At 39.8% G+C, this 22,567-nt stretch overlaps 1 protein-coding gene across 2 annotated transcripts in view; it reads left to right on the top strand.

Moving 5' to 3' along the window:
* Positions 1 to 16,214: 16,214 nt before the first annotated feature.
* Positions 16,215 to 22,567, top strand: part of drosha (drosha ribonuclease III) — an 80,929-nt gene continuing 74,576 nt past the window's right edge. For both annotated transcript variants that reach the window (XM_051410513.1, XM_051410514.1), the window contains exons 1-6: positions 16,215 to 16,384; positions 17,057 to 17,912; positions 17,997 to 18,065; positions 18,628 to 18,922; positions 20,185 to 20,326; positions 21,218 to 21,378. In XM_051410513.1, the coding sequence (XP_051266473.1) occupies positions 17,059 to 17,912; positions 17,997 to 18,065; positions 18,628 to 18,922; positions 20,185 to 20,326; positions 21,218 to 21,378 (1,521 nt within the window). In that variant the 5' untranslated portion in view covers positions 16,215 to 16,384; positions 17,057 to 17,058. The remainder of the gene's footprint in view (positions 16,385 to 17,056; positions 17,913 to 17,996; positions 18,066 to 18,627; positions 18,923 to 20,184; positions 20,327 to 21,217; positions 21,379 to 22,567) is intronic.

Here is a 22,567-nt window from a genome sequence, read left to right as displayed (position 1 = left end):
TGAGAGTGAAAGTTTATTGTGTTTATTGTGCTCGAAAACTGACAAAACAGTTTTAACTCAAGGTCCTCTTACAAGCTTTATTCCAGAGCTTTCAACCCCGTCTTACAGTGTCCATCAGTGGATGGAGTTTGTCACATAATAACCACCTGTCGTCATCAAGTGACTTAAGTTCCATACTTTGATCACATGATGATAACCGAGCCATGTCATCTGCTGATGAAGACTGTGACACCGCAACATTTAAAGCACATGCGCCACAGAGTTTCATCACAGATGACTGGTTAAGTTGCATCTCGATCAAACTTGCAGAAGGAAATAGTTGCACCATTAAAATAATATTGCCATACTTTTAAAGCTAAGCGATGTCTTGCGACCTTTTGTCACAAGTTGCACATGTCTACCTAATGTGATCAATTCAACCAAAGTGATTTTTTCCCCTGAAGAAGTTAAAATATCCAGTAACACAAGAAAAACATCTAAAAAAAACACATTATCAGTAGTGCCTTCACTGAAGGCGAGCAATCCGGATGATGACACATTTGGCAAAGACTCAGCTGCTTCAGCTTCTTGCTTAATCTTCCAGGTGTGTGAACAACCTTTACATTTTCTTCTCTCCTCAGCTTGCTTTTTATGTAGGCCCGCTGAGCTGCCATTAACTTTTCGGTCCTGATTCTCCTGATTGATTGAGGAGCTGACGAGAGAGGCGAAGTAAATGGGCACATAAAAGTGGATAAAAGACAGGTGCTGAATAAATAACAGATTCAAATCGGCTTTACAGAATTTACCCAAAAGTATTAGGATTACAGTTCTGAATGTTTTTCGAAAGCAGGCAAAGAAAGGACAGATTTATTAAAGTTCATAAACTGCAAGTGAACCTAAAAAAGAAAGGGCAACAGCCTTCAGCGTTGCTGTCATGGGCACTCACTGTCTCGTGGACACAAGGTGGACAGTCACTGCTCGCCCAGTCACATGCTTGCAGTCAGATACGCTCGTTCAAAGATCATGGCAACACCTTGTCCTTTCTTGTTAAGATATTTTGCCTTTTGTTTTATTCAAATCAAGTTCAAATGAAGTTCAGCAAAATCCTGGTTTGGCAGCAGTATTCCAATAGAAGACGTGATATCCAAACAGCAGCCTTAAATAGGCTCACGTTCAAGTGACAAAGCCCTCTAGCAGCCGGGGTTACGACAGGAACAAGGAAGGAAGTAAAGAAAAATGCATTTTATTGTTTCATTTGGAGGACCTGTTTTTAGAGGTTTTCTTAAACATAGAAACAATTTCTGAACTCAAAAAGAGCATTTCATTCGTCTGTTTATCTGAAAACCTATAAATCACCAAAGATAGCGATACATAGTTGTGACTGGACACTCACGTTATGATGACCTTGATAGATTCTTTTTGTTTTTTTGCTAGAAAACAATGGGACTAGCAGCCTTAACTGTAGACACAGCACATGCACAGTAATGCAATTTTACCTCTGGGAAAAATTTATAAACTGAAATGAACTGAAATTAACTGAAAAAGCTGAGTTACCTATTAAACCATTACATAAGCCAAATATTAAAATGACCTCAGTGTGGGTGGAACAGGGGTACTTTATAATATAATGCAAGCCAGGGTATCTGACCGCAGTGTATTATATAATCAACAGGTGCTGTACAGGTGCTTTTATTGTGTCCACTGAGAACAGTACATTTCACCGTGCCATTTGCTTTGCTTTTTAAGTATATGTTTGTGGTCCTCTGCTACTGTGTGGATGGTGCCACATGTCTGATTGCCTGGGGCTGCATTTTCATTTGTTGTTTTCTGATTTGTACTCACTTTGAACCAAGTACAAGTAAGCACAGAGAATTAAATGGTTGGATGGCATACTCTATTCTCTTTGTTGTTTTGCATCTCCAATCTGTTTCGTCTTCCAGCTCAAGGCTGTCCTGTTTCACCTGATTCTGTTCTGCATCTCGGGGTAAATATCTGGTTTTGTTCACCAGTTCTGATGAAAGACTTACAGGCATTTAGAAAATGTTGTTGTCCACAACAGTGCATGGAAATAAATAGTTTTAAAACATTTTTCTCTTTTATATTTGAATGGACAGTAGTTGAGGCTCATTGTCTGCTTATACAGTCTTTTTCTATTGCTGTTTTCAGTTCTGGCCTAGCCTTGGACTCCTGGCTGATGTCTGGTTTGGACAAAATGGGACTCCGGCTGGGTAAATAATGAGAAATCACACTGTTGGGCCCACATTTTTACAGACCCCTGCTCCATGAACATCCCACATCCACGATGGACAGACCGTGTTCCAAGCTGACAGAGCGCAGGACGAGGGGAGGAAGACTGTGTTTCCATTGATGATGTTTGGTGCTCAAACACAGCCAAAGTGAATGGCCGCCATATTATCATCACTATCTTGTTGCCGCTGTTTATATTCCCCCAAGATGCAAATTCAAAAGATGCACTACATAATTATTTCCTGGGTGTATACACCCCATAGGTGATGTAAACACATCTACTAACTATGTGTTTGCATCATCTATGGGGAGGGCCGACACGATGTCATTGGGGCGGGGAAGCTTGACCCAGAAGAAGAACTGTGCCCTCTGCTGCCGTCCCCAAGCCTGTCCTATGGTCTTACCCCACCTCACCGCCTTCACCTTTCCTTCCCTAGTCGGTCAGTAACTATCCTCATTACCAACACATTCCACTCATTACTACATGTCATGTAACAGACACTTGCCAACTCAACATCCCACACCATTAGCTGTAAACTGCTGTATGTATCTGTATGTCTTAAAGGCCCTATAATGTCTGTATACTTCAACCCCTTCTTATTGTAATGTTATACTGCACCAGTTGTCCTATGTCTTTGTCTTGCTGTAATGTTACTTTACACTTATATTGTTTTATTCTATTTATTTTTTCTTTCATTTTTTCTATGAAGCTTTTTCTAGCTGTGTAGCATGAAAGGATTTCAAACTGTCATTCTGTTGTACAACATTGTGTGGTAATGATAAATAAGCCTACCTTTCCTTGATCCTTGGTCCAATACAGCATTCTAGTTACTAGTCCACTACTTTGAATTGAGCAGGCAATGCAGTATAACCTAAGATCACAGTGCCATACATAGAACAGATTTTGCGCTGAGGAATTTATTGCTTCATCTGACTACATTTACCATCAAATATACCATCAAGGACATTTGGCAGAACAAGGAAGAATTCTTTAAACTTAAAAATAAGTTAATCAACTTTACCAAAACAATGTTTTAGAGCTGTTAGCATTAACAGTCCAGATTAAGCTTCAGTACCTCTAAGCAGTAAGCACGGTGCCTGCTTAGGTTGCATACAATTGCAACATAGCTCGAAGGAATTAGTAAAACCAAATCTTGGGAATGTTTAGGAATTTTCTAAATGCAAACTTAAAGTCTCAAAAATGTATTTTTCTTCCTGTTCCTACAGTTGGGTTTCTGGGCTTCACTGTGCAGAATGATGCACGTGCTGAGTTTGACACTAGAAGGATGTTTTCACATTCATCTGCTGAAAGTGGAAAGGTTGTCTGAACTCACTGAAAATCTGATTTTAACACCACTTCTATGGACCGACTCAATTTTACATTTGGACAGTGGGATGAACCTGTATTATTTTTGAAAGACATTGCTGGGGAAGTACTGTATGAACACTCTTTAGCAATTCAATTTAGCAAACTTCAATTTGTTTACTCACTCAGAGCCAGGGTTGAGGATCACTGACAAGTGTTTTATCAGGCCTGTAACAGAGCTCAGTTCAGCTCTGCTCCAGCAGCCGGTCACAGACCTGTAAGTAAACCGCATTGCTTCCAGCTCCAATAACTTCGCTGCTCAGCTCGGTGGAAATTCCTCCTTAATAAGGCCAGAGACACACGCCTCACTGAGTGTGATGTAGACATTAATTTGTAAGAACATGTGCAGCCGGCATGACGGCTCATCAAGAGTGTGATTGTAGCGAATTGAATTATGGGTCTAAAATAGATATTATATAATAGATTGTATTGTATTATGGCCTGTTGCTGTCCTTTTCTCGGCAAAAACAGATGGGGTACATTTCACAGTTATGTATACGTCTTCTATTGCATTAATTGTTTCATAATATCATCTACAGAATGTTGTTTTAACAGTTTATTTCTGGACGGCTGTATAGGTGTATGAGAGAGAGGATGCCTCATTAGCAGCGAGTGATGCAAATTGTGCAAGCCCAAGTGTTTAGCTCTATGCAAATAATATTTCTGCTTTCATTCAGGACAGTCACAGAAATCAGTGTAGCGATGATAGAGACAGAGACAATCAGGAAAAAGCCTGTCCATTTTCTCTGTGAAGAGAACATTCTGGAAATCCAGTGTGGCCTCTCTTACATTATTTTTTGAATGGGTGTCTATTGCACTTTCATAAAGTTAGAGGGACTCACTAGAGAAAGATTTTTTTAAAGAATGGTCAAAATGCATTTGGCATTTTTGCTTAAGAAATTAACAATTAAACAAACAAAGTATAAACATTGTTGCAGATTTTCTGTTGATGGACTAACCAATGAATCAACTGTTTTGTTAAATGCCATGTGCATGTACATGAGAAATTTGGTTTCCATAATCAGTAAAGAAACTTGATTTCTCCTGAAGAAAGCTGATTTCTTGTCGATGTAGGCTATAGTATTTGCTAAATGCTACCTCTAAATGTCTTTTTATGTATTTGTGTGAATGTACCTGACAAAGACTTCAGACAGGGAGAGTGTCACTTTGACGGCAGGACAGTTTAATGACAATAAAACATAGCAACGTGTCCACACTACGTAGCCTTTTTAACATTAATTAAGTCACTTTTTGCTTATAATTTAAGGATTTAGTTGCAATCGTGACAAAACACTTTTCTCTGTCTCTCTTTATAATCTTTATTATCTCTATTTATGAAAATTTGTTGTTATAAACGCATACCAACCAATCGTGTTATAATGGGAAAGGTTTGCATGTCAATAACAATAAAAATATCTGACTATAAACATGAAAACAGTTTTATAACAATGAAAAACTAAAATACATAGAAAATAATAGGCCATGTTCCAAAGTAAGGTCAGGGGTAGGAGAAACATCTGATTACTGAGTTGCTGCATGTACTGTGTATGTGGATTTTTCAGTCGCCAGGCCACTGCAGGGCAGCTCAAAGCATTGTTTCTCCCAACAACCTTCTGTAATGTGAACAAGTAAATCATGCAAAACCTAACAAGAACTATTTAATTTCCCTTTTACTCAACAGGTAAAGCAACAAATGAATGAATCCTGTGCTTATGCTTGACATTTAGAGATCTTTAATGACTAATAACTATAACTGGAACATATAGTAGAGCTAATGGATGTCCTTAACCTTCATATCCAAATGTCAGAAAAACAAAATTATTAACCTAAAAAAATGGAACAAAAAAGGGAAAATTGGATTCTTTAATGACTCATAGTTCCACTGAAAGAAATCTTCTTTCACTTTGGATCCAACTCTCTTTTGACTCATTATGTGAGATAACCAACAGCAAGTCTTAAAGACACTGTAAGCTATACACATACATTTATTTCATTGCATGTTAATTACATCAGATTGACGCACTGACATGGATAAATTAAGAGTTAAATCTTAAGTCTTAAGTTTCAGGTACTGTGTTGAGTTTGCTTCATTTGTTTAGTTGCAGCCATGAATTGGATCTACTCCGCTGGCTCTCTGATGTCCTTCAGCAGGATTGTATTTTGTAGCTCCTTTCACCTCCATGAGGTGTGGGCAATAAAAAAAGAGACTCGAGAGAATCAACAAAGCATCTTTTTTACAGCCACATTGTGTGTGTTTATAATCTTTGTCAACATGTGTTAAATATAATGATTACTACATTCACAAGCTTAAACAAGACTGGACTGGATTTTGCCTCTATGAAACACTGACACACAATGCTTAAGATTCTAACAAGACCACTCTCATTCTGACCTACCTGATGCCTGCTGATGGCGCCATCACATCACTTCAGAACCAGGGCTGCTGATGAGAGTGTTTTGGATGTATGGATCCAAATCACAACACACCAGACACAAAAATAAACACTCAAGTTGGCTGAAGGGGTTCTCCATCGATCTATCATTGCACTCATATAACATTTTCATCAAAAACAAAAAAGATAAAAATTGATGAAGCGGAACCAGAGATATATTTTTCATTCCACACTCAAAACATGGCACCACAATACCCACAATACAACCTGACCTTGGCTTTTATGTTTTATTCTTTCAGTTGAACAATAAAACATAAATAGCAGAGTGTACAATGACAGTGTCTGGTGATCTACAGTGCACATACAGTATATCCAATACTTAATGTTGGTAGTAACAGATGCTTGAGAGTCTGAATGTGCAGCAGACAGTGAAACTTAAATAAATGATGGAAGCTTAAATTTTTTATGTGTAAATGTCAAACGTGAGCAGTCTATCCTAATTAGACGAATACCTGGGGCTCAAATACAAGGAGACCCCCTCTTTCTTGTCATGCAGAGATTTCGTGACACAAACTGATGGCAGCAGGCACCAGTGACCTCCTTTAGTGCTTCCTTGTGACTGTGGAGCCGGATATGTCTGTGGCTGAAAGTATGCTGTGGAGGCGATGCATGATGTTTTCTATGATGGATGAAAGTTTGTCCAGATCCAGAATCTACCTCACCACAACAGACTCTAACAGTAGTTCTGGCACAAAGCTAGGTTTTCTGACCAGTTCATTCAGCTGGTGTGCAGAGGTCTAGTGCTACTTCAAAACTACAGATTGGTAGATTTACAATATGTTGAGAAAATGTTAAAGCTTCTTAAACTATTCAAGTCCCCACTTGGATTAGCTAGAAAATGCATCATCACAAATCTGAAAACATATATGGTAGATTAAGCTACCCAACAGTATATAAAGTGAACATATTCTTCTATTCTCCCAACTCATCAAATACTGCCGTTTGGTCAGTGGCCCTGCAGGGACCATTTTTCTGCTGGATGAGTACTTTTACTTTCAATTAAGTTTGTAGGGGAGTCAATTCAGTGGGGTATGGATCATTTTTACTATAAGGAACTTTCCTTTTGTGTTAATTCGGGCGCCCCTTGTGTACAAAAGCAGTAGTGTTTCTACTGCTCTGTTTCATTGATTTCAAGGGGAATCCGGCCAAAGTTTTAAATTGAAAATAGTTTCATAACCAGTTAAAAAATCCTAGGTTTGTTTAAGTACTGAATTCTTCTTCCACCACTGCAAACGGCCTGCAGACCTAAAAGGTGGCTCTGAAAAGTCTCTTGCATGCAACTCCGTGAGCTTGAGTTGTTTATGAATGACACGTACAGCTTGATGCTAGCAAAAAATGGAAGCAGTGTTTTTAGCTTTGTTTGGAAGAAAAATAGACATATTTTCAAACACAATAAAAGTTTGAAATGTTTCCCTTTCTTTTCTTGATCAAACTGGGTCACTGGTGGGGAGTTCATGCTGTGAATCCAAGCTGGCAACAGTTGTGTCCTCTTTGAAGGACAAACTTTCCAAAGCCACCGTTTGTGTCTTCAGGCGGTAACAGTTTGAGGAACTAGTGAAGGGAGTTTGCACAAAAGTCTAAAATATTACAGCAGGTAAATGCACTAGTTATAATGATAACAGATAAGGGGAAGGGAGTGAAATGTCACCTGAAAAAAAGGAAAGAAAGAGATTCAAAGACACTGAGTGATAAGTCATGGGCCTGGTTCATGTGATGTCCCCAAAAGATTTTTTTATTTTAGACATGATCCAGGCCGTTTCTAATTACTCTTATTGCTGTTATCATAAACAATGAGACAAAATCGGATTCCATCTGGGTCTAAATGCTGTTGGTGGAGCAGAGCCAGCATGTGAAGAAATGGACCCGCAACAAGCTGCATACCGTGGCATTGCAGGCCGACGCTGTGGGCTTTGAATCACTCTGAAGTACATAAGGACAAGATCACAGTGACACTGAAAAAGCTCAAGGAACATTGGCAGAAAGAGGATGATTTGCCAGATATAATGACATCAAAATGTTTCAATGAGAGGAACACAATAGCAATGGCACTGAGGCAGACATTCATGTACTCCTCAAGATGAATAAGTGACTTTGTTGATCCCTTCACTTTACCACCATCATCAGGTCAGCATTTCAATTAGTCCAATACTTTTTTTCTTTTGAACAAAAACAAAACAAAACAACAATATAAATACAACTGATGCAAAAGGTAGCCTGTGGCAAATGGATGGGCTACCACTTTCCCACATATTGAAAGGTAAGGTCAGGGAAAATACTTTTACAAATTTAAATTGGTTGATTTTGCTATTAATATTATTTTTACACATAAAGCAGTGGAATCTGTAACAGGGTATAAGAGGGGAAATTAATAAAACACAGAGGTTAACTGCATGAATATGATATATGAATATATGAATATGTGGGAAAATACAGTCTTTCTTGCATAAAAGAAGGTTAAAAGTTAAATGGTTGACTAGTTTCTGTGATTATAACTACTCAGAATTCTAGACACTCCAATGAAGGACAAGATAAATTAAACATGGCTGAAAAAACAGTACATGCATCACTGTGCTGCAATACTGAGTCAGTGGAATTAATGACTAGTGTCTGTTTATAAAGGGCTTTTAAATAAACTTTAGGCATAAGTGTTCATTTCCGAAGAGACACTGCAGGCATAATCATTTTGTATGAATGATTTTTCCCAGTCTTTTATCTTTGAGTTTTTTAGAGTGAACTTTGTCTTTTCTATGTGGTGCTTTCACCCCTCTTTCATTTGTTTACAAGAATTCACTCCACTCATTTTTTTTTATCTGTCACTCCTGTGTGAATGGATTCAACGTTTGTGCCCTGGAGTTTTTCCTGCTGGTATTCTACTTTTCCATTGAGCTTTGACATTGATGAATATAAACAACCAGAGAGGGAAAAAATACAAATGAAGGGGTGAATCTGCAGAGAGCCGCTGACTCAAATTGCACATATTACATTTATAATACTTGTAATATATTAATAAATATAAAAATCTAATACCAGCATGCAGACTAAAATAATGCAGATGTAAACGTAAATTGACTCATCTTAACTCCCTATCTCATCATTCTCTATGAGAGCTGAGATTGTGACATTAGATAACTAACAATGGCTCTCATCTCCAATCAGTCCAATCTAGAAACAAGAAACTTCTACATTCTCGTGTGACTCCGGAGGCACCATTTTACCTGCTAGACAACGTTCAACACCCCATTTGGAGCCAGAATAATGATTTATTTATTGTATTACTTAAGTATGTATGTGCAGTATGTATTTGTGTTTTATAGATTACCATCACTAGAATTTAAATCAGAACTACAGCTAATGTGCTTAACAGGACTAGGTCCTCAACATTTGACATGCTGTCCCCCAAGAAAGAGAAACAAAACATTATAAAGCCAACTCTCTCAGTCTATACTGTATGATGGCTGCATTTAACTCAATGCTTTTTGGGTCAGCAGTGGTAATAACAGATAATCACAGCGACAGTGAGCGCCTCAGTACTTACGCTTGGTACATTAAAGTAAACTTCCTACCCTTATTTTTCTATGAAATTAATTTCCTCTTCTAAGCACTCCAATGAAATTCATCATCTTTTTCCAGATGAAAAATGTGCTTCAATCTCTGCATGTTACTTTAGGTAATTATGTGTGTCTATGTATGCACAGGCACAACACAGTGAATGGGATGATAAATGTCAACTAATGAGGAGCGTGTTCCTCAAGAAAATGACATTATTGTCTGCATCCATCAAGGAGGCAACTTTTCCTGGTTTGAGTCAACATCAGAATAATCATGTTTTCTCTCGAACAGAACAGTGCTTTTAATAAAAATAAACCACAGTGTCTCCATGAAAAACAGTTGTTAAATGAATCCTGCAAAGAGTCAAAATTGCAGTCATTCTCTAAAGATATCCAGTCACGTGGTCGTAGTTAGGTAACCAATAGTAATTAAATATAACGTGAAATGAAAATACCTTGTTAGGCCTATAAGACGATCCTGTTTATAAGACGGCAAAATAGCCATCAGAAACTCCTGCAGGTTAAATTGAAAGAAATGAAAACATTTTTCGAGCTGGCTAAATAAGATGGACTAGTCTAGCAGTTGTTTACAACAATGTTAATACTTTAATATCCAGCCCACACATTTAAAAGTGGTTCAAAAGCAATTTCCAGAAAACAATACTGTCTTATTTCCCAGGTAATAGTACTCACAGAGTAATACGGAGATAAGACAGGAGTGAAAGTGCATTGTGATCATTGAGAGGCTGGGCTGCAGCACAGACACAATACAGGCATATTCTGTGCACACTGCTAGTCTGGTGCAGCTAACAACTGTGCAGTTGGCTGTTTGAAATCAATGAAAATGGCAGCCAAAAACACACCCAAACAAAAACCTTTCCATCGTGCAACTACACAGTTCCCATCTGTGTAGTTGCCATCGTGCAACTACACAGCTACAGCTAAATCTATCAATCCAGCACACTGGTCCTTCTGTTTAGCAAGGTAATGAACTTCTTAGCAATAAAAAAAAAAAGTATGATGTACATGTTTATTCATGCAAGGAATGTAACTCTTCAAAAACCCTTCAAAGTACTTTTGTGCCCTTTCTTACATTTTCAATAAGACAAAAAGACATCTTCGGTGTCAGTTCATAGCTTAAATGACTATTATTGTTGAAGGGCGCTACTGAAAAGTTAAGAAAGTCAATGTTGGTCCGAGTGAAGTGTGTATTTGTTTTATACAAATGAGGAACGAACAGAAAAATGTGACTTAAAAAATGTCTGATTATACATAACACCAGCAGTATCACATCATATCACAGAGTACCATGTGGATGTAGTTACCACAAATCATCAACAGTTCCAATGCTGCATAATGTTTAGCTGTGCCTAGTTTGTGCATTTACCCCACCAGCCATTTTGGCAGACCAACAATCATTGTCAGACACACAATTTCCACTCCCATGCACTCCTCCAAATTTTGAGCACAGATAAATCATTGCTTTCCACCACGCTGCTCGAGCTTCTTTTACCCTCACTTTCATTTGTTACCCTGCAGGCTACAGACGAATGCCGAGTGTTGCAGGCAGCTCAGCTCTGACTCTCCTGCAGAAGTTAAATAAGAGAAACTGAGTCACTCCGCTGGCTGGCCTTGTTGGTATGACTATACTTTTGTTACTGCTAAATTTCAAATAAGAAAAAAATATAACCTAGTGTTCTGCTGTATGCCTCATCATTTTAAAATTTGTGAGCAAGCAGCCTACTAACATGAGGCGTATGACTTTGATTAAGTTGATTTAATTAAGCTAATACATCACTGTTCTTTTGTTTTGAGTAAAATGCTAATTCTCAAGCCTGTTTCTGAGTCTGTGACCTGTATTATCCCAATTACCTGCACTCCCAGCAGCAGAAATATGTTGACATATGAAAGGTTGTGAACTGGATTAAAAATAAATAAATAAATAAATAAATAAAGGAATAATATGATTCTCTGCTACACCTTATAGTCAAGTTCAGTCTTATTTGCCACTTGCATAGGTACAGAATACAATCACATTTAAATACTGGCACAGTTCTCTTATGATGTTCATTTTCATGCATTAAAGGAATAGGCGGACATTCAGGGAACATGTCTGTGCATTATAAAGCTGGAGACTCAGCAAAAAGACTGGAAAAGGGTGGGACACCTTATTTCCCAGACTGTAGAACTGCTGTAATTAGAAATGATCTATACTAGGAATATAATGTATGTACTGTAATTTCCGGACTATTGAGCACACCTGAATATAAGCCGCACCAACTAAATTTAAAAAGAAAAAAATGTTTTTACATATATAGGCCGCACTTGTCTATAAGCCGCAGGTGTCCACGTTGTAACATGAGATATTTACACGGAAAGATTGTTTTCATTTTTAATTAAATAAATGCTGCCGTCTCCAGCGTCTCACCATCGATTCACTGATGCCAAGCTTACATGCAGCAGCTCTTCTTCGACAGCCAGATCGATTGCCTTTAACTTAAAAGCTGCATCATGTGGATTTCTTCTTGTGTTTTCCATGATGAGGGTGTGTGCATGATGCGCAAAATGACTGAATGAACTGAATGAATTCAAACTGAACAAATTCAAAACGCAATCAAACTAGCGTCTTCCTCGGCGCATTATCTCTTCCACCTGTCTGTCTCGCTCTTGCGCTTCCTGCTAGAGCGCCCCCTGGAGGACGATAGCCCGTAAAAATCTATAGATTAGCCGCATCATTGTTTAAGCCGCAGGGTTCAAAGCGTGTGGAAAAAGTAGCGGCTTATAGTCCGGAAATGACGGTATTCTGTAAAAAAACAAGCGAACAAGCAAAGAGATGCAGTGTGTTGAAAACACATTAAGCATTTAAGCTATTCAAGACACATGAATACACTTTGTTCCTGTGCGAGTATGTGAGGAAGGAAAAGTGTCTCTCTGTGTACATTAATGTCATGGGAACATGGGCATGAAAGCTCAAATTATCACAAACATCAAGTAGGTTGAAAACATCATTACAGAGATGTGCAGGAACACTAAAAGCAAGGAACGGAGCTACGTTATGTTCTCCCTGGCACAGCCAGGATCCGGCCTTGTCCTTATTTGTTTCAGTGATGAGCATTATATCAAAACATCTGAAACACCTCATAAAAGCACTCCATAATGAAGGAATTTGCCTTGGGAGTGCCTTAATCAGCACAATTCATGTATCAAAGATGTGCATGATTTAAAAATCTATTTTCAATGTCACTTAGGTCATTAAGGTCAGCTGAGGCACTGCTGTTGCTTCTTTTATCGCCGCATTCGATGGAATTAATGACCGGAAAACCTCAAAAAAGGAAGCTTACTTGGATGTACACCATGTGCTGTAAAACATTAAGTGGCTTTTTGCAGCATTCACACAGGCATTTATGAGGGTGCCGTCATAAAAAAGTGACACTTCTACCCCCCACAGAGGCCTGGTGAGTTGCTGATGAGCTGTTATATGTCACATATATGTCATTTGCATTTGAATGATGCTTCATTGAGAAGATAAATGCATCCTTCAGCTACAGCAGATAGAAAACCCAGCTATAGACAAAATATAAAACATTGTGACATCCCAGGTTATTTGGCTCAGTTACTGTCTACAGATGATTACGAATCAGTTGTGTTTAATCCGATTAGATTTGAACAATTAAGCCTATCAGTTAAAATCCTCCTGAATTCACTGATAAAGCTTTAGAGGAGCTACTCCATGTCACCTGGATAAACCTGTTGCACGTAAATATTCACTGGCTCAACCTTCCCACGGGTACATTACGCTCCACTTTCCCACTGTATCATTCAAACAACAAATAACACCATTTTCGTTTCAGCCTTTTCATCCCAAATGAATGCTAATAGGGAAAATAAGGTTTATTTTTATGCTCAGTTGGTGCGACATATTTAAGAGGAAAATGCAGCCTGCCTTTTGTTCTCGCTTGTTGCCTCACTCTCTGGAGGTGCGTTAGTGCTTTTCCATAATGCCAGGTCAACAGTCCAGTCATTGTATGTACTCTCTTTTTATTTTTTTACTTACTTGAATCTTGCTCATGTATCTTGATCTGACACATTACCCTTTAGGGTTGGTGGTGAATAAAATGTCATATTTAACAAACTCTTTCAGTTCCAGGGAATGAATTAATGTTTGATCATCCATACCAGGTGCAGGTGGATGCCTGGTGTTGCCTTTCACTTGAGAAACCTTTCTTTTATTTATTTATTTATTTATTTATTTTCGAGGGGGAAAGGGTGTGACTGGAGCAAAGGCAGAGAATGTTAATGCTGCTTGAGGCAACCTGAAGTGAATCATAATGGAGTTCGGGTGACCATCAGATATCTCAGAGGAAAACAAAGAAGCCTGATGAATTCTGCTTTCTTTTGGTTAAATCTCTGTCACGTATGCAATTGATATCTTCAAATATCTCTGTGTGGTCTCTATGACTGAAACATATCAGCACTGACAACACACAGCAGACAGTGGTGAGACGTGACTTGCACTGGCAAGTGAATATATCGCTCTGAGCTCAATTTGCATTCAAGCTGAGGGCTTAAAGGGAGAATCCACACGTAAAGATGGATTTCATGGTGGTTTTACTCTTATTTTATCAGTTCTTTTTTCTATCAAAAGCCAGTGATGTGTGATTACATCTCTAAGGTATAGTAGTCTGTTAAAAGGATCGTTTTGTAATTCAACATTTTTACAATGGACAAAGGACACCTGAACCACAGACTTAAATGTACTACAGCATTTTGACTGAATACTGATGCCTCTGTACCTACATAAAAGAAGAAAACCCTCAACGAGAAAACTGGCTATATCTACAGTATGTACCTAATCTTAATGCCTGCTAGAGGGTCAGATTCAGCCGGATTCCCCTCAGACGAAATGAGCTGGTAGAAACACTTGGGCCACCAGATTGACACAAAACAAGGTCCTTGTAGCTGCTTTTATAATAAGAAATTTATGAAGATTTTCATTTTTCATTTTCACTATTTATGGTCAGCATTTTTTGTTTTTACAATAGTTATTCAATGTATTTATATTCAGTAATTATCTATAGTTGTATATCGTTTTTATTGGTAGTGGCAGAGTCCGCCTTTAAGACAACAACATAACAAGTAAAGCCACAGTGAGTTGTTAGATCACAACACAGACTGCATAACTCCAGTGTCAAGGTAACCAGTTCCATTAAATGCCCCGTAGTTGTGTGGAAGTGATTCTACTTTGAAACTCTTACTTAAACTTTTGCCACGACGTTGGAAGTACAGTATTTTCTAAAACATCACTGTAAGCTGTAGCATTATTCCCTTTAATTGGATGCAATCCCAAACCATGAAAATCAGCTCCAAATCAAAAGTAAAAGAAAAAAATATGTGAGAGTGTCCACATACTTTTGGCCACACACTACAACTAAGTGTTTAACTAGTAGCCGAAGTATTTCTTTTTCTCTCAGGCTAGGTGATTAGTGGTCAGGAACAGAATGTGTCGACCACAAGCAAACTGTGTGGGCTTTAACCTCGCTCCTCCACATTGATTCATCCGGCAACAACGTGCAGCACATAACATCACAGCAGGGGCCACGTCAATGCTACCTCACACGGAGGTTAACAACTGGGCTGTGAGCCATGTATTCAGACCAACAACTCCAGGGACAGGGTCAGATCAATACGGAGCAGAAGTCTAATAGACCGCCCCCCCTCAGAATAATACGGGAGAAGATGCATGGATTGAGGCCAAAATGTTCCCCAGGTTTTTAAAGAATGCAATAATACAGTTTAGCCTGAAGAAATGAATGTACTATGTGAGATCTGTGGTGTTGCCTCTGCCTCATTCATTCTGGAAATGATGTGTGATATGTTTCCATGGTAATTGTTGCACCAGTTCGTTGTCATGCAATGGATAAAAGAACCTCTGCTGCTCTCTAGTGGATACATCCTACAAGTACACACTAAGTCTGGCCTTTATTTTCTAGAAACAGATGTGGGTTGAAGGAACTTGTGAGATGAGAGCCTTAATCTGTATTATCTGAAGAGGAAAATATTAAAGTGGCTGGTAGATGTCAGACAAAATAACGATTTAATATCGAGAGGCTGTTGAACTTGAACATTTATCTTTCAGTGGCTGGTAGAGGATCACAATTTAAAAGGTATATCTCTAACACTGGGTATTCACACAGAATCCACATATTCTATTCCTCAGTTTACACAATGCAACAATTTTGGATGACAAATGTTTGTTCTTTTCTTGTTTTTAATTAAATACAGTGCAGCCTATAGTTCTGCTTAATTGTGGCTACATTTTAGATTGAAAATGCTTAATTTACTCCCTTATTATCTATATGCTATGTAAAAATATATTCTTTAAAAATTGGTAGATGTTGCAATTTTTTTTAATGTATAAATATATATATATATAAAGAATATAAATATGTATATAAATACATATATATATATAAATAAATATGCATACACAGGTGACGTTTTGTAGTCCTGTTTTTGGTGAGAAACCCTTCAAAACCACACCGGCATCTCATTGGTCAAAAAAAACCGAGTGGCTGAATGTGATTGGTCAATGCTTGTTCCTCTCTCTAACCATTCCGACTAGAAACACGGCCCCTCTGAAAGCGTGACACCCAGGAGATAACTGCTGTGTATCGTAGCTTCATTTAAGTAACGCTGGCCCTGTTAGAGACACACTTCCACCGGTGTAATTGTGTGTTTGAGGACGGAATGATCCGCTGCTGTTGCTGACTGCTCCTTTAATCTTACTGAAGGTAATTTCTTCCTCTCTCGTCCTGTCATTACGCGCTAGCAGGCTTGCTAACATGTCCCCGACGGTGGCCGGTGGAGCTCTAACCTAGCTGCTTCAAGATAATACTGTGTTAGTTAATAATATTCGTGCAGGGAGACACTTTATTTTTTTTTACTTACTTTCCGTCGCTTTATGCGTGTTTTTGGAAAACGGCATCTTTTTGTAGCTAACGCTAACTAGCCGGTGATGCTCACATCAAGGCAAGCGGTTCGTTTAAAGCTGTGCAGCTGTTGTGTATAATAAGCTGCAAACCCGAAACCAGACCGGCCAACAATGACAATATACAATCATATGAAGCAGTAAAGCTTTGAAATCCTTCAGAGGAATCCTTCCCGACGTGAGGTTGATGCCTGTTTGTGTATCCCCTCACCACCAGCCTTTACTGAACGCTTTATAGTGTGGGTTATAGTAAGGGGGGGATAAATAAAGGAATATATTATCTTTATCCTCAACCCCAACCAGTCTACCACAACCAGATGTTAACCAAATGTAGCCCTAACCCTGACTGCAGATGGCAGTTCATTGGGGGAAAAACAATCAAACTAAAGAGGTGAATTTACTTTCAGGAGTGTTTCATTAAAGAGGGATGAATGTGAATGTCAGTCGTAACCTGATTATTTTGTCTTGTCCACAGTCATGTCTTTCCATCAGGATCGTGGGGGCCCCAGGGGAGGAATGCCCACAGGCCAGCACGGCTCCTCTCAAAGCTACCGACCCACCAACCTGAGACCGCCACCTCCCCAGCCTCCCGTTCCCCCATACCACTACGATCCTCAGACCCCTCCCAGTTCAAGCTACCATGGAAACAGCGGATACATGCCTCCGCACTCGGACTTCATGCAGTACCCTCCGCCAGCACAGTCTCAGACTCCCAGTTCTCTTAACCAGTGCCCAGTGCGCCCGCCTTTCCCCAAGCCCCCTGGACGGCAGGGCTTCCCCGAACCCCCGCCTAACTTTCCACCTCCTCCCCTTCCCAGCTCCACAGGTGGTCCCACTCCAGGGTCCCAGGTGTCTGCTCAGAATGCCTACCATCCTTACATGATGCCTCCTGTGCCGCCACCACCACTACCACACCCAACCATGCCTCCCCCCATAGCTTCTCAGTCTATGAGCTACCACCCTCCGTACTCCATGAACTACCCCCATCCTCCCCACCCTCCTTTCCCTCCTCCCACCTTCAGCCCTGGTTACGCTCAGAGCCCCAGCTCGTTTAAACCAGACCACAGCTTCAGGCACGGGGGGCAATACAAGTACGAGAAGCCCATGGACAACAGGAGGTCTCCCGAAAGGGGGTATCGCCACGATGACCACAGGCAGAAGGGCTATGGCTACGGTAGCCACGGTGATAAGCATAAAATGGAATTTCCTGGAGAGAGGAAGGACCGCGGGAGGAGTCCAGACAGGCGCGGCAGGCCAGAGGGTGGACGCTACAGGTCTGAGTACGACAGAGGCAGGACTCCCCCCAGACACCGGAGCAGGGAACGTAGCAGGTACGTAAACACCAGTGACTCTCCTGACTGAGATCAATCTGATGCGTGAAATTATTTTTCCTTACACTTCACTTCACTTCACAGGGAGAGGTATCGACACAGAGAAAGTCGGAGATCCCAGTCGCCCGACAGGCACAGAAAGAGGCCTCGAAGGTACCTGTACATGTACTTATTGTTTGTCTTGCAAGAGCTGTTGTGAATTACTAATCCCAACTAAACCTCATGTTCAGATTATTTATTTTGGTCACTTTTTGGCTCTGGTTCAGCTGGCAGCTGTTCTCACACCTCCTTTATTTTTGCTTCTTTATTTGTGCATATGTCACGTATATATTTATTAGTGCTTTAGGTTCAGTAAGTTTAGGATTAAATGCTTGCATGGTGCACAGTTTCCCTCAGGAAATAAATAAATATTATTTATGTACTTGCTGGATTTACCTTAAATGGAAATATGTAGCCTTTTGGTAAAAATAAACACCAATACACTACTTCAATACCAGAGGAAGTGTACTGTCCAAGGCTCTATTTGACAGACTGTATAAAATACTAAACCCACTAGTTGTGCTTCGTTGTTCATTGTTTTGGTGAAATATTTGAAGCACAAACACACAGTCAAACTTCCATAAAGCTGCAGGCTGTAGCTCACAAGTCTCCATCTGGGCTGACTGCGATAATTGGGGTCTTTTTTTTTTTTTTTTTTTTAATCTGTGCCCTGCAGTCGGTCCTCGAGCAGAGACAGGAAACGCGGTCGCTGGGAAGAGGAGAGGGACAGAAGGTCGGAGAGCTCCTCCGGCCTGAGCAGAGAGCGCAGCTACTCCTCCATCAGGAGCAGAGAGTCTGAGGAGGCCTTAGCTGACAGAGACCGAGAGCGAGAGAGGGAGCGGGAACGAGAGCGAGAGAAGGAGAAAGAGAAAGGGGACGATGAGAAAGAGGAAGAAGAGCTGCTGAAACCTGCCTGGATCCGCTGCACACATGCTGAGAACTACTACTCCAATGACCCCATGGACCAAGTGGTACTGTTGGCACTTTTGTCTGGATTTTATCTATCCTTTGTTCTGATGTCTAATTGTTATTATACACTTACGCAAGAGTCCATAGCCATAAAAAGGTCTTTGCCGGCTGTTTTTTTTCTAGGTAGATTAAAGAGTTGTTTTAATTCAATGCATTTAACACAGTGCCCATTAATGCCGAGCACAGACTTCTTTGATATCCTTTTATCCAACTTACTTTCCTAATCTTCTGTCTGCCATTTTATCAATGTAGTCTGGTGGTGGTAAAGAGTTGGATTATCTGCTCTCCAATGCTGAATGTTTTTTTTCGAGCCTCTCACTTAATAGCGAGGACTCAAAAGACACCTCGGTCGGCCCTTTGCAAATCACCACCTGCCACTCTCAAATGCTTTTTTTTAAAAGTCTTTGGATCTTTTGGATAGTGCCGACTGCTGTTTCTTTGCTAAAACTCTGACCTTTAGCAGTAGACTCTGAACGCTTGTTTTTTTGACACAAATTACACATTCTGCCCGTGACCCGACCTGTCCTTCAATAAAACTAAAGTGAAGGTAAATGTCAAGATGGAGCCTAACTTTATTTCTTCAGTTCTTGCTCCTCCACGAACACATTTAGTACTGCTGTGTCTGTCTTTCCTGCTGCGACAGTGAGAACGTTACCTTTCAGACTTCAGCCGATAGATGGGTGTGATCACATGACCTCTGATCCTTGGGAACAGTGTGTAGGATTTAGTGGCATCTAGCGGTCAAGTTGCAGATTGCGACAATTTGAATACAGCTCAGCCTTCCAAGCGTGTTGGAGAAACAGCAGTGGCAGCAAAACGTGCTAATATCTATTATCTAGAGCCAGTGTTCTGTTGGACTACTGCAGAAACACGGCACTTTAACGTGGTGGATTAAATTGGAGAAAAAAAGACCCTGCGGTCTGTAGATAAAAACGTCTCATTCTAAGGTAACGCAAATACAACGATATCTTATTTTTAGGTGATTTGACTGAAAACGTATGCATATTATAATCAACGTATGCCAATAGAGCTTCCTAAATGTTACACACTGGACCTTTTAATCCTCCTAAACCATGCAATGATATAATTATAGATTAAGAGTGGCGGTTGGTGTGCACATGATAAAGACGGGCCATTTTTTAGTTTTCAAACAAACAAACAGCTGCAGTGTGGTATTACTAAGGCCATTTATCTGTACTTCTGTTCTATTTGACATTTAAAAATCTGTCACAGACAGTCATGTACTTTATTTATATTTGTTCAGGGAGACTCTACTGTGGTGGGGACCAGTAAGCTGCGGGACCTGTACGAGCGCTTTGAGGAAGAGCTGGGGAGGAGACAGGAGAGAGCTAAGGACGCTCGACCGAAATGGGACCCGCCAAAGACCAAACTGGACGAGGACCCAGGTGGGTAGTCCTGCGGTGTCTAGTTTCGTATAATCACGTGGGAAAATGTTTTGATATGCAAAAAGCACTGTTGCACAGGTTAGTTGGCAAATAATAGCTCTTTGTACAATGTATGTAAATAAGCCTGTAAGCATGTAAGGACAACAGCTAAATAACAATACAAGCAGTTCAGACATCTGTTGACAATCTTTTGTAATTGATATGCATACAAACTTGCTGTCTTCTCAGCAGTGCATTAGGCTGCGGCAGAGATTAAGTTCAGTGTTTATGATGTTATCTGCAGGGCTGTCAGCTTGATTGTCTCTTTCAGCACCGCAATAATATAAATCTCGCTCAGGGAGATCTAATTTGCTAAATATGTTGCTCCGGGCACTGACTTCACAATCACGCACTCGAGCTAAAGCGCTGATAAGAATTGAAGACTTTGCTTAGCTAAGAACCACAAACTCTTCAGCTGACTGGTAATTAAAATCCTCATTTTGGCGCAGGCTTTTCTTTTTAGTAAGTGACAACTGTGAGGTGAAATAAAGAAAACATGAGTGCCAGATGTCAACATTGGCAACTGTGCTGCTCTTTTTAATCTCATAGATTGCATTCGAGTCTGCAGTTGGCTTGAGAAATTAGGTTGCCGATCTGAAACGTTTCTGTATCACCAGCATTGTGTGGATAATTATTCCTATATAATAGCCGGCACAGCCAGAGTGCACACAGTTTGAAATCTTTTTGACAGATTGCTTTACTGAGACTTTATGCTGTATAAGACTTTGTGGGTGCACAGCTGAGCAGGGGGAGCTTAACCACTCCACCAGCTCCGGCTCACCGAATTATGTCTCCGTCTCCAACATTACGACGTTCTAATGATTAAAGACCTTTTTACACTTTCGGTTTCAGACGACAGCAGCAGTGAGTCAGACTGTGAGTCAGATGGTGAAGGAAGCACCTGCTCCAGCAGCTCTGACTCAGAGGTTTTTGATGTCATTGCTGAGATCAAGAGAAAGAAAGCTCACCCCGACCGCCTGCATGAGGAGCTGTGGTACAACGACCCAGGGCAGGTGGGTCTCGCTCTCTGCTGTAACATTTATTATGTTACGAAACCAAATTCTATTTTTTGTTTTATCTCCTGCATCAGTTTCCTGTGATCCTGCACAGGTCTGACAAATGATTCAAAGTTAGAGAACAGATTCTTCCAAAGCCATTCCTGAAGCAGTTTGATGGTATACTGTATATGAGGGAATGACAGGGCAACTCATGGTATGATATTTCCACATGACAACCTAGTGTAGGGCAAATCTGATCCTTTAGCAAAGACATTTGGCCCCCTGACAACTGCTGAAATCTTCCCTTTCATACTCTACACCAAAACCCTTACAAGATTTTGCACATAATTAAGAGATAACAGTAGATGGCAGTATATAATAGTGTTACTACAATGCTGTAAATCCTAACAAATATGACCTTTTAACATGTTAAACTGTGCATGATGCTCCAATGAAGTCTAATAAATGTAAATAAATGATACAATCCACTTCAGCTAAATGAAACAGGATTCAAAGAGGATTTCTAAGGCAGCGACAGCTCTTTCATTCAACCATCACTGAAGCAGGACACTTTTTATTTAGCGTGGATACAAATGAAATCTCTAGTCTGATCAACATTGAACATACATTCACACATATGAGTCATTTGCCCTCTGTTAGCCCTAACCTACTAAAGGGGGGACTAATATCTGCTGTTGGTTTAAAACTCTTATCAGTCTTTTTTTTCTTTTTAAAAAAATGAACAGACAATACATAATACACTGCAACTTCAGCTAACTTAGTTTCAGGTTATTTAGAAACAAGGTCTCCATTACATAGTTTGTCCACCAGAGAGCACTGACATTTATTTTTATGTGAGTAAGAAGTATAAGTGATTCTTATCAAGATGATCAAACCAGTTACATTATCAACTGATATGTTGTTATCAGGACTTTAAAACTGACACTAAACTGGCAAAATGATTGAAAACAGCAGCAATTAATCACATACCACACGCAGTATATTCATGAAATTCTGTTTGTTTTTCTAGTTTAACTATGTTTTATAGATAATGTGATGAAAGATTACGAACATGAACCTAAAGCAACATGGAGGGAAGCCCCTCTGCCACTTATAACAAGGGAACATGTTGCGCTTTTGGTGCCAGTGTATCTATAATACAGACATCTATATGATGATATACTTTTATAAAGTTTTTCCCTGC

The sequence above is a fragment of the Dicentrarchus labrax genome, unplaced genomic scaffold (assembly GCF_905237075.1).
Source record: "Dicentrarchus labrax unplaced genomic scaffold, dlabrax2021, whole genome shotgun sequence".
NCBI classification, from domain to species: Eukaryota; Metazoa; Chordata; class Actinopteri; family Moronidae; genus Dicentrarchus; species Dicentrarchus labrax.
Note: the sequence above shows the minus strand (reverse complement) of the source record. Positions and strands in the feature narration are given on the sequence as shown.